Source organism: Miscanthus floridulus, chromosome 6 (genome assembly GCF_019320115.1).
Source record: "Miscanthus floridulus cultivar M001 chromosome 6, ASM1932011v1, whole genome shotgun sequence".
NCBI classification, from domain to species: Eukaryota; Viridiplantae; Streptophyta; class Magnoliopsida; order Poales; family Poaceae; genus Miscanthus; species Miscanthus floridulus.
In genome coordinates this window covers 55,841,860-55,859,223 of record NC_089585.1, presented here as the reverse complement: position 1 = coordinate 55,859,223, position 17,364 = coordinate 55,841,860, and the positions used below count along the sequence as shown (strand labels likewise).

Sequence of the window (17,364 nt, the reverse complement as noted above, 5' to 3'; positions counted from 1 at the left end):
GCTTAAAATGACATAATTAGGAAACCTTAGTGAAAAGTGTCAAGAAACAGATTTCATATTTTTCCTAGTATCCTTTAGGTACTAGGATACTCCCCACAAAATTTCATGGTCATAGGATTCCTAGATAATTTACAAAAATTCACACAAGTATCAATCAATGATAAAAGGAAAATCTATAACTCAAAAACCATACATGCAATTACTCTCAAATTTTTTCCAGAGCTTCTACTAAGCAAGAATAGCTCACCCACAAAATTTCATAATTTTTGGAGCACAGAAACTCAAGATATAATTTAAACAAATTTGCATGCATTTAAAAACATATTTCAAGTTCCTGTTTTATTCATCCAAAATTTCCACTTCAAGTGCTCATGTCATATTTTTATTATATACTAGACTTCACTGTGATTCTACCAAATTTGAATCACACCATTTGGATCTACCAATTTGGAGATACAAAATTCACAAAATAGCATTCAAATCTGCAAATTTGAACTATCCTATAGCTAAACTGTCACTGACGCGTTGGACCCGCGTGTCAGCCGACCCCACTTGTCATCGACACCAGAACAGGGGAGGCGGCTTGCGATGACACGGCAGTGGTCTAGCTCATCGACGGTGAGGATTCCGGCGACACCGAGGGCACCTACACGATCTATGTGACGAGCCACGTCGAATGGTGCTATCAGGCAAGACCTAAAGCTGACCGGAGGTAGCTCGTCGCCGGCGAAGGCGGCACGGCGGAGCTCTGGTGCGAGGTACAGACGACAGCAAGCCCCCAATGCCCCATCCGAGCTTGATACTGAGCTTCACGAGGTCACCACGGAGCTAACCCAGCAGAGAAAGGCAGGACGAGAGGGTCCCGGTGGTGGTTGGCCACGGTGAGCTTCGCTCCGGCGAGGTGTGGCCATGGAGACGGCGTCGGAAAAACGGCCAATGGCCCTCACCTATGGCTCGGATGGCTTCGGCTAGAAGGTCGACAGGGTAGAGGAGGACACGGCAGGAGCTATGGGCTAGCTAGGAGGTCACATTTTTGTGGCAGCGAGTGAGCTAGGCGACGGCGGAGCTCGCTCGGCAATGGCGGAGCGGTGGTGTGCTACTGTTGCGGCGAGCGGGGAAGGCGAAGGAAAACGAGAAATGAAATGGCGAGCAGGTCGGCAGACGGGTGCGGGTTCAAGCAGTGGCCAGCAGCGCCAGGATGGCCGTGGCATGTGGTCTGCGCGGTCAGGTGGCCGGCGACGGGTGTCATCCACGCGGCCGTCAAGTTCTGAACCCTGTCGACACTATAGCGAATCTAAAACTTTGATTCAGTTACCATCGAGCTGACTGACAAGCGCTTTTCAACGCTACACGGTTCCTAAACCATGAAGAATTAGTGGAAGCAATGTACATGAAAGTTGTAGAGCTATGATAGAGCTACAACAATGTTTTAGAAATCATCAGCAAATTCTCAACGGATCATGAGTTATATCAAGCCAAAGTCAGCTCGATCAAACTAGAATTGCAATTCCGACTTAGAAAATTTTCTAAGTGTTGAATCAGCCCTCAACACTGAATTGTGGGACCTTTTTGAGCATGTTGTGCACATTTTCATGACTTGGCTTCTAAACAAAGTTTGTTCCTTATAAAATTTGCTACAACTTTGCTTTATGTTGCTCAGACATGCAAACAATCTAAGTTGTACTTTTTAAATAGTCAAACAAAAGAGTTTTGGGGTCAAAACAAGTCAAACCACTATTTGAAATCATAATTAGGCAACATGATCAACATGAACAATGTTCCAAATGACATTCTAAGTATAACTAAGTTGCTTAAGAGAATTATTGGCCACACCACACATTGGTCATACAAGAATCAAGCATTGTATGTACTGAAAACCAGGAAAAACCAATGAAATGTTATATTTGTTTCATAGTCATGTTTCACATGTTTCATGATCTTGTTGTATAGTACTAACTAACTATGTTTCACTAAAGTGAGTTGCACATGTTGCACTTGAGTGTTGCACACTATTCGTTTCCTAAAACAAGCACACATGAAATATAACGATATGTTGTAATGTTTTGAAAACATGTTTCATGCAATACAACCTCATGAATGGATGAATGATGCTCATGTTCATGAAATACAAGTGCAAATGTGGAAGCCAAACACCTGGGGTGTTACACGAACTGGCCCGTGTACATGCCTGGACGTTGCCGATGGAGAGCATGGCGCGGCGACCATAGTAGTACTTGTAGTAAAGCTAAGCAGAGACTGTAATTGAATAAGTTTGTGGTGGAGCGCCCAAGTGAACAGTCCTTTGAATTTAGGAGTACATTAGTCCCTTGCATGATGAAATCACTTTGTAAGTGGTGAATTTGTGCAAAAATGAACAAATTTTCCACCTTTTGTTACGGCAAACAGCTTTTTAGCTTCCTCTTTTTATAGAAGAGGTTTATGTGCCTTCCCATGGCTCAAGTTGCAAAAAACTAGGAGTGTGGGTGAATTAGTTCTGATTATGCTAGTGAGCAAAGAGGTTGTAGCCACTAGGGCGTGGGTCTCCCACAGTCCTACCAGTAGTACTTAGAATTTGTTCCCAAAATCTTAGTCCTTAGGACTTGTTATGAGAAGAACGAAAAACTTAGAGAAAGTTTGCAAAGATAACATAGGAAGTGTTTGCAAGATAAACGTGCTTGTATTATTTGTATCAGCCCCCGAGTGAGGTCCAGCCCCTCACGATTTGCAGGGGTCGGATGTCACTAAAGATTGGGGATTTGTAAAGACAAAAACTGATAAGAAAAAACATGAGTTTATTCAAGGGTAAAAACGATGTAGCTGCTCAATGTTCCATGCATTGGTGAAGACCTCGCCGTTGATGGTTTTCAACTTGTAGGTGCCTGGGCAGAGTACTTCCACGATGACGTACGACCCCTCCTAGGGCAGGGAGAGCTTGTGGCGGTCCTTGTTGCTCTGCACGAGGTAGAGGACAAGGTCCCCAACATTGAAGGCTCGGTCTTGCACCCGTCGGCTATGGTACCATCACAACGCCTGCTGGTACTTGGCTGAATAGAGGAGGGTGAGGTCGTGGGCTTCGTCTAGTTGGTCCATGGCGTCTTGGTAGGATGCCTCAACCCCCTATTTGTCGTATGCTCTGATTCTTGGCGCTCCATAGTCAAGGTCTGTTGGAAGAATGGCCTCGGAATCATAGACCATGAAGAAAGGTGTGTAGCCAGTGGTTGTCCTTATGCTCTAGAGCACCACTGGGAGCTCGGTGACCCAGCGCTCACCGAACTTGTTCAATCGGTTGAAGATCCTGGGCTTGAGGCCCTACAGGAGCATGTCGTTTGCACGCTCGACCTACCCATTTGTCCGGGGGTGCACGATGGCCACCCAATCGATTTGGATGTGTTGTTCATCGTGGAATCAAATGAATTTCCTATCGGTGAACTATGTGCCATTGTCTGTGATGATGGAGTTTGGTACTCCAAAGCGGTGGATGATGTCAAGGAAGAATAGCACAGCTTGCTCGAATTTGATTGTGGAGATTGGTCGAGCTTTGATCCATTTCGTAAACTTGTCTATGGTGACAAGCAGGTGGGTGAAGCCCTCGGGCGCCTTTTTGAGTGGCCCAACCAGGTCAAGCCCCCAGACTGTGAAGGGCCATGTGATGGGGATCATCTAGAGCGCCTAGGCTAGGAGGTGAGTCTGTCGAGCATAGTACTGACACCCTTCGTAGGTGCGTATGATTTGCTCGGCATCGGCTACTATAGTGGGCCAGTAGAAGCCCTATTGGAATGCGTTTCCAACCAAGGTCCTTGGCGTGGCATGGTGACCATAGACCCCACCATGGATACTGCTCAGTAGAAGTTTTCCCTGTTCGCTAGGGATATAGAGCTATAGGATCCCGGTGTGGCTCTGTTTGTAGAGTTTGCCTTCTACAAGAACGAAGGATTTGGCACGACGTGTGAGCCAACGAGCCTCCATCTTGTCTGTTGGTAGTGTGTTGCGAAGGAGGTAGTTGAGGTAAAGCGTTCTCCAATCGTTTAGAGGGTCAGGCTCTACTGCTGGATCCTCTTCAAGCTCCATGACCTTGGGGTTGGACGGAGCAGTCGGTGGGTCGGCCCTTGGGGCCAGATCAGATGGGCCATTGTCGGCCTGTTCCAACCCCTCATAGCGCATCGAGGGCTTGTGTTGATCATCAGTGAAGACACCCATTGGTACTAGCTCTCGGCCGGATGCTACTTTTGCGAGCGCGTCGGCCGCTTCGTTGAGGTGCCTTGGGATGTGATTGAGCTCGAGGCCGTCGAACCTGTCCTCCAGCCATCGAACTTTTTGGTAGTACGCCGCCATCTTGGCATCATGGTAGCTCGATTCCTTCATGACTTGATTGACAACCAGCTAGGAGTCACCCCTGATGTTGAGGCGTCGAGTGCCCAACTTGATGGCGATTCATAGGCCGTTGATGAGCACTTCGTATTCAGCAACATTATTTGATGAGGGGAAATGGAGCCAAACCATGTAGCTCATCCGGACCCCGAGGGGTGATACGAAGACTAGTCCCACGCTGGCACCCTTTTTCATCAGCGACCCATCGAAGTACATCATCCAGTACTCTTGATCAACGACCGCCGGTGGCATCTGGACCTCGGTCCACTCTGCGATGAAGTCAGCCAGCACCTAGGATTTGATCGCCATTTGGGGGGCATATGCGATGCCTTGATCCATTAGCTCGAGTGTCCACTTTGTGGTTCTTCCTGTGGCATCCTGGCTATGGACAACCTTGCCAAGGGGGGAACAACGTCACGACTGTCACAAGGTGTGACTCGAAGTAGTGGCGTAGCTTCCTCTTGGTGATAAGGATGGTGTAGAGGAGTTTCTGGATTTGAGAGTAGCGGGTTTTGGAGTCGGATAGTACCTCGCTGATGAAATACATAGGGTGCTGTACCTTGAAGGTGTGTCCCTCTTCTTCCCGCTCTACTACTAAGGTGGTGCTGACCACCTGCATGGTGGCCACCATGTATAGCAGGAGGGATTCTCCATCGCTTGGAGGGACCAGTACTAGGGGTTTTGTTAGAAGTAGCTTGACCATGTCAAGCACCTCCTAGGCCTTGGTTGTCCACTCGAAGTGATCAGCTTTCTTCAGGAGTCGATAAAGGGAGAGTCCTCGTTTGTTGAGGCATGAAATTAATTGACTGAGGGCGGCGAGGCACCCAGTGATCCGTTGAACCCCCTTTATGTTCTGGATCAGGCCCATCCTTGTGATGGCTGAGATTTTCTCCGGGTTGGCTTCGATGCCGCGCTCAGAGATAATGAAGCCGAGTAGCATGCCCCTCGGGACCCCGAAAACACATTTTTTGGGATTGACTTTGATGCCATTTGCTTGGAGTCTCGCAAAGGTTTGTTCAAGATCGATGACAAGGTGGTCAGCCCATTTGGACTTAACTACAATGTCGTCGACGTAGGCCTCAATGTTCCACCCGATGAGGTCCCCAAAGCAGTTGAGCATACAGCGCTGGTAAGTTGCCTCAGCGTTCTTCAGACCGAACGACATTGAAATGTAGCAGAACGATCTGAAGGGGGTGATAAAAGACATCATGAGCTGGTCGAACTCTTTCATCGCAATCTAGTGGTAGCTGGAGTATGCGTCCAGGAAGCAGAGGTTTCGCACCCTGAGGTAGAATCGACTATTTGGTCTATGCATGGCAAAGAAAATGGGTCCTTAGGGCATGCCTTGTTGAGGGCCATGTAGTCGATGCACATCCTCCATTTCCTATTCTTCTTTCGCACAAGAACGAGATTTGCTAACCACTCTAGGTGGTGTACTTCCATGATGAACCCAGCGGCCAATAGTTTTGCTATCTCTTCTCAGATGGCCCTGTGCTTTTCCTCATTGAAGCGATGTAGGTGTTGCTTCATCGGCTTGGAGCCTGGGTGGATTTTCAAGGTATGCTTGGTGACCTCCCTTGGGATGCCTGGCATATTCGAGGGTTTCTATGCAAAGATGTCTTTGTTATCACGGAGGAAGTCGACAAGCGTGCTTTCCTATTCGGAGGAGAGCACGGTACCAATGCGTACCTTTTTTGCCTCGGAGCTGCTGGGGTCCACGAGGACCTCCTTGGAGCCCTCTATTGATTCGAATGACTAGGTCGATTTCTTCATGTCGGGCGCTTCTTTGGCGATCTCCCCCTGAGGGTGGCAAGCTCTTTGGAGGCGATGACTATTGTGGCATGGCTGTAGCATTCGACTTCACACTCGTAAGCGCAGTGGAAGGAGGTGCCGACGGTGATGACCCCATGGGGACCCGACATCTTCAGCTTGAGGTATGTATAGTTGGGGACAGCTATGAACTTCGCGTAGCATGGACGTCCTAGGATGGCGTGGAAGGTTCTAGGGAACCCTACCACATTGAAGGTGAGGGTCTTAGTCCTGTAATTGGACTGATCCTCGAAAGTGACAAGCAGATCGATCTATCCCAGTGGTATGGCCTATCTGCCAGGCATGACTCTATGGAAAGCTGCTTAGATGGGGTGGAGGTTTGTTCGGTTGATGCCCATCTCGTCGAGCGTCTTGGCGTACATGATGTTGAGGTCGTTGCCTCCATCCATCATTACTTTCATGAGTCTCTTTGGGCCGATGATCGGGTCAATGACAAGTGGGTACCTTATCGGGTGTGGGACAGCATCCGGATGGTCAGTCTTGTTGAAGGTTATGGTAGATTTAGACCATTGGAGGAAAGCAGGCGTGGCCGGTCCGGTCGTATAGACCTCACGGCGTGTGATATTCTGGCATCGTTTGGAGTCATAAGTCGTTGATCCTCTGAAGATCATGAGGGCACCATTCGGAGTCAGAAAGGCATCGTCCTTCTCCTTGGCGTCGTCCATAGCGGGGGGCGGATCCTTCCCCTGCTCCCCTTTGTTGGAGCTTTCAGACAAGAATTTGTGCATGAGGCCACAATCCTTGTACAGATGCTTGGCCGGGAAAGCATGGTTTGGGCATGGCCCCACAAGCATTTTCTCAAAGTGGTTCAGAGTGCCCTCTGTGGGCTTCTGGCCACCCTTGCGGTCAGTAGTGGCCACAAGCGAGTCATCACGTCGTTGCTTCTTATTCTTTCTTTTGGCGGAACGGTTAGAGGCGCCTTCACCGGCGCCCTCGTCCCGCCTCGCCTTGCCGTCGGAATGGTCGAAGATGGCTCCAATCACCTCCTCTCCTGAGGCATGGCTGGTGGCGATGTCCAGGAGTTCCTTGGTGGTCCATGGGCCCCTGTGCCCCAGCTTGTGAACCAAAGACTCGCAGGTTGTCCCAGATAGGAAGGCTCCTATCACATCGGCGTCGGCGACATTAGGGAGCTCGTTGCACTATCGGGAGAAGCGCTGGATGTACCCATGGAGGGTTTCATTGGCCTTCTAGCGGGAGTTCTGGAGGTCCCATGGGTTTCTAGGGCATTTGTACGTGCCTTGGAAGTTCCCCCCAAAGATCTCCCTCAGATCCACCCAACTTTGAATGGCGTTGGACGGTAGGTGCTCCAACCACGCTCGTGCCAAATTGGCCAAGAATAGCGGGAGATTGTGAATAATGAAATCATCATCACTCGCACCACCGGCTTGACAGGCAAGCCGATAGTCTTTGAGCCAAAGCCCAGGGTTTGTTTCCTCAGAATATTTAGGGATATTGGTAGGCAGTCGGTACCTTGGTGGGAAAGCAGTGTTGAGGATGTGTCGGCCGAAGGCCTGAGGGCCTGGTAGGCTGGGGCTCAGGCTTCGGTCCTCACCACTATCATAGCATCTGCTGTGTTAAGGATGATAGCCATGGTGGGCTCCTTCCCTTGTGTCACCATGGGTGTGCCTATGGGCGTCGATGGTGCTACGCACGTCACAGTTGTGGCCGAGACGTTGATGTACCAGGACAGCGGTGTGCTGCCTACCACCTAGCGGTGTCTAGTGAACGGACGCATCCTTGGTAGGGTGCACCAAGGGCATGCACTGGCTGGTGTTGGGCTCGCATCACTGAGACAACGAGCTTTCCGCCTGCTGCACCGCCGCACGCTCGAGCAACTGTCTGAATTTCTCTATGGGCTCGGCGATCCTCGAACGTTGCATGGCCTCTAGAAGGCCATCACTAGCGGCGATGTTCTGGCTTGCCCGGGTGAAGTGAGGGAGGGCCCCGTCATCGGTGAGGATCCTCTAGTGTACATTGCGGGCCAGTGGCGTGCTGTGCACCCACTGTTTTCGTAGTGTTCGATCTCACGATTGATGTCCGCGTACTCCCGCACGAGCCCTTGTCTAGCCTCATCGATCTCCTAGCTTCTAGGCTCTTAGCTGCTCCATCCTCAAGCGAGATGGGGCTGCTGCCTCCCCCCAGACTTGCCGTCAAGGTTGCTTATCGGGGTAGCCTCCTCCCCAGAGATGCTTTTGATGCGCCCATCGGGGGTTTGCGCCATGAAGCATTCTCAGGAAGGGTGATGGCTCCCCCTACTAGGAGTCAGAGCTAGAGGACGATCTTGGCTCCTTAGTGAGGAGCTTGTGGAGAGCCTCTATGTCCATGTTCAATTGCCCCCATGAAATCGTTGTCCATGGGTGGCTGAACCATGTGTAGTGCCAGAAGGTGGCCAGTGGTCGCCGTAGCATTGCGGAGGCCGAACGGAAACACTATCGAGGCGCGCTGTGTGGAGCATTTCAGAGAGAGGGTGATGTGGCATGGGGCCTCCCTAGATGACTAGGGTCCAAGGGAGATGCTGGGCTAGCCCTCAAGCCTCCGGTAGCTAAAGTTGATAGAGGGGAGAGAATGGATGGCCATGTGGGCCAGCGCCAGCTCTCCTCCCAGTGTGACGATGAAATCCAAGTCACCGAAATGCACATGTGCGCCTAGGACCCAGCTAATTTCGTGGTTAGCCATCCGAGGCCTGATTTGGAACATGCAAAGTCCCCTACCTGGCGCCCCAACTATTGGTGTTTTGAACAAGCACCGGCAAGTAAATTTATATTTATGCGCGTTAGGCTCGGATGGTGCGCTAAAAGACACAAGATTTATACTGGTTCGGGCTGAATGTCCCTACATCCAGTCTATTGCTGCTCATGTTATTAGCACTGAAAATGGTTCGTAGTAGGGGTACAAATGGTTAAGAGAGGGACTGGTCTCAGGTCTCTGATAAAAGGGTTGAAAGGATGCCAAGAGCCTAGTAGCAGCTTGACTATGTGTGATGTGTATTGTGTTGTCCATCAAAAGTCAGTCCCTCTAGTGGGGAGCCCTACCCTCCCTTTTATAGGCCAAGGGGGAGCAAGGGTTATAGATGGGACAAAGAGGAAAATACCAAGAGTATAGAAGGTCCTTTGAAGGATTTGGGTCTCCCTTTTTCCCCATGCCTGTTCTACATAACATGGCGGATCATGTCAGGAATGGTGTGCTTGTTGATCTTCATAGCCCATGCCTTGGCCTCATTTAGCAAGTGGGTGCATCCCGTCCTGCCCCTACGGGTGGCGTGTTAGACAGGGTTCTCAATCTCCGACCCCATGGGGAGCAGATGGCGCAGTGACTGCTCATTTGCCACTATAGAGGACGGGAGTCCCCACTTGGAATGTAGTGGTTGTCATATGTCCATGTTGGGTTCTTTACCTAGAGGCTGAAGGTGGCGCCTACAACCCTATAGGGTGAAGAGCATGCACCCATAATACTATTCAGGCTCTGCCACGCCTGGAAGGGTCTAACCACCCATCCCGTCATGCCCTGATGGTACTTTCCTGTAGGGGCATAGGGTATGGTCCTCGATCCCGTGGTTGACCCTGAACGTCTTGTCTTACCCTGTACCTGTCATCATGAGGGAGCGGGGAGTGGTTGTCAGGCGAGACGGAGCCAGTCTTTGGACATCGGGCAAGGCGAGGTCCATCCTCGGATGTCGGGCAAGGTGGAGCCTAGCTTTTATCCATCAGGTGAGGCCAAGCCCAGCCCTCGGGGGTCAGGCAAGGCGGAGTCTAGCCCTTAGCCCTTGGGTGAGGCGGAGCTGGCCCACGGGCATCAGGGTGAGGCAGAGTCTAGCCCTTAGCCCAGGGCGAGGCGAAGCTAGCCCACAGGCATCGGGCGAGGCGGAACCAAACTCCCATCATTCGGGCAAGAAGCGCAGTAGTGCCCTTGTCCGTCCAAGAGTTTTTAACGTTCGATGGTTATTAGTTCCACCTCTTTGGGTACCCTGGTATTAGGTCCCTGACACTTCGTATCCCCATGAGTGATGGCACCCATTCCTTGTCATGGCTTGCTTCGGTGGTTGCCTTCTTCGGGTTACCACCTCCACTCTTCGGTGCCATCTCTTAGATCTAGATTGGGACTGGCAGTGAAAGCGCATGTGAATGCGAATGGGGGAGCATGAGGGCTGAGGAGGAAGACCAAGTGGCGAAGTGGCAAAGGTGAGAGCATGGAGTGCGGTGATGCAGTTATAAAGGCACCCTCTCCACTTTTCGCATTCAAGGGTTTTTGGGAAACCAAACCATGATTTGCGCCATTCCGAATTCCTCGAATCGGCATGGTGGGCCATTATCTAGGCTTTCGCGCAACTGTAGTCCATATCACCCATCTTTCGACGCAACTTGGAACTACACACCAAATATTCACCGACTTCTTTGCAATACCATCAAGGCTTAGTAATTTCTACTGTACAGCCATAAATCCAGTTTTTTCTCCATGATTTGAGTATTCGACACTTCTTGATTTATCTGAGATTTCCACTTATGGCTTGGGGATTAGTCATCATTATGATTCACCATCTCACCATACTAGGGACTTTTTCAGTTACTGATTGTTTCTGATCCAGGCACCACATGACTACGTCACCTACTGTCAGGCTCAGAGACTAAGTGGGCACACTTCACCTTGTAGTGAATATGCGCTTTTCATTTTAGGGCTCAGCCCGTGGACTGGTTGCCTGCTCAGCTAGTCTTTTGCCTTTCTTCTACTTTTCAGACCCTGGCACCACGTGACTACGTCACCTACTGTCAGGCTCGGGGACTAAGTGGGCACACTTCACCTTACAGTGAGTGTGTTTTCTCTGATCTAAAAGACACTGTGTCTCCTGAAGTTGAAGACAATTACCTCCCTTTCTCGTGGTCGGACTCTAAGTGGGCACACTTGGTTCATAGTGAGAAATTTTTTTATTTTGAACTTGAGCTCCTTACATCCTTCTGGCAAGCCTTACTTGGGATACTCTGCTTGATGACAGTTCACAACTGCTTGGTGACTCATTAGAGTGGTCAGACTATGAGTCTGACTGCTCAGCTTTATTCACACCTGCTTAGACAAGCTCAAGACAGCGTTGCACAGTAGATACAAGGCACTCAGGGACTAGCTATGGGGGGTATGACCCAGATACCCATGGCAGACTACATGGGCTATGCTCCTAAGAGTGGTCTAGCCCACAAGATGAAGGCTTATGGTGCACGGTATTGCTCGGCGTGTACCGCAAGGCATCAAGGGCGATATCCTCAAGATACTACGAGATATGTTAGGATACGTTCGATCCCATGATTCATGTAATCAGTTATTACTTTTCGGTTATCTCCTAGATCTAACCGACTTGTAACCCTGCTCCCTAGACTATATAAGGTGGGTAGGGACCTCCTCAAAATGCACAAAACACCATACGATCACCAATACAAACCAACAGACCACAGGAGTAGAGTATTACATTGTGCTGGCAGCCCGAACTAGTCTAACTCTTGTGTCTCTATTGCCTTCTTGTTCTTGATTACGCGCACCTCTACTGATCAATCTACCTTGATGGGATACCCCTCGAAGGACTGTCGAGCATCTTTTGTCGTCAAAAATAGATGACAAGTTAGTAGTTAGCAAAAACTTCATCCCTTTGAAAATTAAAACTGGTAGTGATACCTTATTAGAAGCCTACACATGCTTTTCTTTTAAATATAATGTCAGGTTCTTCTTTTCAAGTTATCCACCTACTTAGTAAAAAGGAAATAAAAGATAACCATACCTTACCACCATGTTTTGCATGATATGTGTAGTGGTGTTGTTGTAGGTGACTATTTGTTATGTGCGAGCATTGTGCTTAGTAATAGTCACTTAAGCTAATTGAATTGAGTGTTTTGAAATGCTTGCTTAAGACCATGATGTAGGTGTGGATGCTCATTATCTAGATAGTGTCGTAGCTGACACCCCTTTTGTCCTCGGTGAGCATACGAGTGTTGAAGAGCGCTATCCTAGAACAGCATCCTAAGTTTTGATAATCTCATGGTTGTCGTCTCCTAATTAAGTTCTCTCTTAGGAGCCTGAGCCTGTACATGTGGTTTCTAGCCCTTGAACATTGTGCTATGAAGACCTTTATCCATGCCTTTGCTTGACCTTAAGCCCAAGCTTAGTTCCCTTGAATGCTTGCATGTGTCATGGTTGTCTCACTCCTGTGTAGGAAGACCCTACTCAAAAATCCTTGTCGGGCCTCATTGCACCTCCTACAGATGATCTGGTGCAACGCTAATCTCTATCTACTCTAGCTTTGTAACCTTTTCCTTGTAGATCATGTCATTGCTTTATCAACTGAATCCCAAGTCTGTGCATTGGCTCTGTCCCTCGAATCTCGTTTGTTTTATCTCCAACTCTTTCAAATCTCTAGACATTTATCAGTCTTGATCTCATGTTGCTGCTTGGCAAGACCAAATCTCATGTTAATCTTTATCTGGTAATCACCTTGGTGGACACAAGGCGTATATGGAAATTAAGGAAGAGTCCCCTGCTCAGTTGTCTTCGGCAATTAAGCTATGTTCTCTTATGCTGTGTTTTGATGTTTGGATCACCTCCTTGTTGACTCCTAACCTTGTGAATACCTTTGCTTGCTATCCCTCCTTCGCATGGTGCTTGCTCCTATGCAACCAAATTTGTGCCACGTGAAAATTCTTGTGGGTTGTATGTTCAGTAATGGTGCCATGATTAGTAATCTATGGTGCCGCGACAAAACTGAGAGCCTCCTATGGGCGCGCACACAAGGTTGTGCTGCTCGGTACATGCTGGTATCAAGGTTTCTAGTCATGATCCATTGCAGAACTGCACCGAATGTGTTATTTTCACATGAGCTCTTCCTTGGTTATCTCTCCATATCTAATCAGAAGATCCTTATATCAGACCAAAAGTAGTAGAGTTTCCTTATGAAGTTGCAAAGAGGATAACCTTTTAAGAATAGGTCACTGACATGAACATAAACAGACTACAAGAGATGGTAGACAAGTGACTCTACTTGACTGTCCCTGTAATGACATCAGTCATCTAGTGAACAACTTATGTCATCCCCATTGGATCAGAAGGCTACATAATATTTAATGTTGGACAAGTTATCAGTCGGATGATAAATGGACTAGGATATTATGTCCTATAATAGGTCACCTAGTGCTTATGAGCTTTCTATCTCAGCCTTGATCTTTATGTGCAAGATGATCAACCGACCTTCTTCGGTGTGACCCTTTTCTGCTGACTTCCATGGCGACTATTTGTTTACACATCAACTAATTAGTTACCAATAGGAAAGTTAGGTTACAGCTAGGTAATAACTCTTTGCTAGCTCCGTAGGCTATGTCTCACCAAACAATGTTAGACAAAGAAATAGTAAAGCCGGTCAGCGATGCTAGTACTGCTTTCTTCTCTAGGCCCTGTGTCGTCAAGTCAATTCCATCTTGGACAATCACATGGGTAGTGCAAGATGTTGTATTAGCTAAGTAAAGAGCTAGAGAAAGCACGTCCCTATTCTCAGTCAGCATCATTATGTATATGGTGCTATCAAAGGATTTGTTCAAGACCCTATTGGAGGAAGTACAGAAGGGTAGTAGGAAACGGTCCCTTATCTTGTAGGACAGCCCCTCCATGTGAAGTATGCATTGTGCTCTGCAAAAATAGCCCACCAGTCCAATGCTTATGTATCATTGAGTTGGTGCCTAAATCAACGATTGAAGTTGTTCCCTGGGAAGCATATGAGGAAAACCCTAGACTCCATCCTTAGTGAGAAAGCTACCGCTGTCATAAAAAGAGTTAAAGACTGTGAACACACTTCCCAAGGTGTAAATCAAAGGAAAATAAGAGCGAGAAATCTATCGAGATTTCATGGTACTAAATTGGTTATTTTTAAGCTAGTGATTAGTGGCTCAAACATGGTTGAACTCACACCAAACTTGGTGATCTCATTCCTCACTTAAGGTACTTTGATACCTTAAGTTGGTTTGAGGATTGGTTGAGTAAAGCATTCGGATTTGAGAGATGATTTGATAGTTTTGGTCCCAAAATTTAGAATAAAGTAGTTTTGGTAGATGATTTGTTTGGATAGTCAAACGGTGTTCGTTTGAGCTGAATTTTGGTCAATAGTTAAAGGACTCTTAGATCTAAATGCCTACCAAAACTTGTGCATAATGGACCCATAGTTTGTGAGAGATGAACTGAAAACCAAGGTGCATAGAATCTATCGATTTCTTTGTTTACTGCTATCATCCCTCATATTAGAAGGTTGTGTTTGTAATTGATACCAAGATTAGTGACATGGTCAATATTTTGCTGTTAGATAATCCTTTAGGTGCCCTAGAGAAGACTCCTTGCACCCCTTTGTGGCTTGCTTTTACCCTTTCATATCAACAATGCTTGAGCAGTCAAGGTGTTCTACAAGTCAATTTCTGCCTTTGCGAGTCAAAAACAATTTGAAAAGTGTCAAACAATAGATTTTAGATTTGCTTATGAGTTGTTGATTGATATTAGAAAGGAAGCTTCAATGTCAAATGTAGTTCAACAAAGCTAGTTTTGCTATAGTGCAAGTCAACCCAACTTACTGTGCAACAGCACCATGAAGGAAAATTGTACTCGATCTTGGTAGTGTACTATTTTTCTAGTCGGTGTATACTTGCAACTTTCATTGACCTCCTAGGCCTTGCTATTATCCTTCTTCAGCAAGGATTTCCAAGGCGGACTTGTCCTTGGTACATTCTATGTCTTTTTACCCAAGAGGTTGCCTCAGATTCAACCTAGATAACTGTTGATGCTTGGATACGAGGATTCTCTCAAATAATGATCATCGAAAACACCAAGTCAATAGAGTCATCTATCACATTCACCGCTTACTCAACGGACTCAAATAATATAGTGTTATCATTAGAGAAAGAGAACTGCACACATGGAACATTATGTTGTTTCCATCAGTTGGCATCTGAGTGATTGAACAGTTACGACCGGGCATAGACATTCTTTGTTGGTTAGTCGGTTTCTTATAGCCTCGGAGGATGCTTACCCTATCTGTGATCTCATCCCTTATGAAAGTTTGTACTCAAGCTACTTTGGTAAAGGACTGTTTTTTTGAACTTTGTGAACAAACATGGAACCATTGTAATGAGTAGCTTTCAGAAGTATGCAGTCTAGTGCAAAGTTCACTTGGTCCATGCTATAATCACTAATTTATTTATATTCATTGATTAATTTCCTTAGATAATAATGTGATTTATAGAGTAACTATTTCTAGTGCTCAATAAATTTTGAGAACATTATAGAAGGCTACACATGACCATAATAGTCTACTGTACAAATTTCATGCCATTTGGATAAGTATAGATACTTCTACAAAAATGACAAGTTACATATGCTTATTTTAGCAAAATTAGTTTAGCATAGTGAAAAGTGTCAAGTAATAGATTTAATATTTTTTTACTTTCCTCCTAGCATGAGAATACTGTGTAAAAATTTGTATGATCATATGTTATGTATTTTTACCCCAATTAATTTCACTAGAATCTAGCAATTAATTAAGATTAAATAGGAAGACCATATTACAAGTATGTCTACTATAGGTTTAGTATTTTTTCTAGCTAGAGCATGTCAACACAAGACCGCAAAATTGGAATCAGAATTTTATCACTTTCTTAGCTCAAGTTATGCATTTTACAAGATATAAACTACTTTAAAAGCACTTATCTTGCTCAATTTAATTCTCCTAGAAAAATCCCCTTAGTAGTAGATTTTATATTTTTATCAAATAGTACTCTTCATGATGAATCCAACAAAATTTGGTTCACCTCATTTGGATACTCCTAGCTCAAGATATAATTTATGCAAGTTAGTATTCAAATCTATGAAAAATAAACAAAAACAACTAAACCCTAAATGCTAGGTGCACCCGGTCTATACACCCCGCTATGACTGACGCGTAGGTCCTGTAGTCAACCCTGGTCCCACACACCAGTGAGATAAAGGTAGGGCATCGGCTTTGATCGGTGAGAACTCACCGTCGGTGAGGTCACCACCAACGTGTTCCCTTCCTCGTTCCGCACCTAGTGAGCTAAGTGGGTCAACCCCTGATGGTGGTTGGCTATGGTGGTGGCGCTAATGGAGGACGGTGGTGGTGCTGCAATGGCACACCCATCGTTTCTAGCCACGGCATGCTCAGGCGAGCACGGCTACAGCGTCCTGGTGGTGCAGCGGAAATCTAGGGTTAGGTTGGAGCTAAGGTGGAGCAGCGGTGAGGCTCGGCCGCGTGCATGGCATGGCGGCGGTGAGCAGCCATGTTCTAGTAATGATATGCCAGCATTGGCTCAACGACTAGCAGCATGACCTAGACCTACCCTAGGCTAACCCTAACGAGAGAAAGGTGTGTGCGAGATGGCTCGGTGGAACACGACCATGGCGAACGCGAGCTCGGCGGAGCTCCGGCAATCACGCGGAGGCGGTGAACATGAACAATGGCTTTACCTAAGCATGATTGGTATGGCTAGTGGCTCGGGAAGGTGGAGGAGGGGATGGACGGAAGCAGTGTGCGCAAGCAATCGAACAATGGTGCGAATGGTGGCAGTGACCGAGCGCGGTGGAGGTCGGCAGGCGACGGCGACTGGCGCAGCGCTGTGGTTTCGCTCTGGAGCGGTGCGCGAGCGAGAGAGGAGGCGAGAGTGATGAGTGGGGCCAACACCGGCAGATGGCCACCAGGTGGCAGCCGTGGCCTGTGCATGGTCGGCCACGATGGTCGGACGCGGCGCTGCTCTGAATCGGCCACCAGGTCAATTGATGGAGCATCTTCAAGCGATTACTACTCCTAATTCTGTGGCGCTTTAGCAAAAATTTCCTTAATAAACATTGTAGAGCTACATGAAAGCTACAAGATTGATTAAAAGAGTTTTGTCTAATTTGCAATGGTTTTCAAACTACAAAGCTCTAAAGTGAGCTACATTGAAACTAAAATCAGCATTCTACAAGAAAAAATTTAAGTCACAAAACAACATTTTGTTGGAACTTGTGAGCTCTATTTGACCATCTTAGACCCTGAATTAGCTCATGACCCTTAAATAAAGTTTGTTACCCATGATGTGAACTACATCTTTTATTTAGGTCACATAGCCATGCAAACACTCTAAGCTACTGTTGAACTTTGGTCAA

The 17,364-nt window shown here is 47.2% G+C and overlaps 1 protein-coding gene across 1 annotated transcript; it reads right to left on the bottom strand.

Moving 5' to 3' along the window:
* Positions 1-3,876: 3,876 nt before the first annotated feature.
* On the bottom strand, positions 3,877-4,332 carry LOC136460619 (uncharacterized). Its single transcript, XM_066460250.1, has one exon. The coding sequence runs from the start codon at positions 4,330-4,332 to the stop codon at positions 3,877-3,879; it is 456 nt and encodes a 151-aa protein (XP_066316347.1).
* Between the last annotated feature and the right edge of the window lie 13,032 nt (positions 4,333-17,364).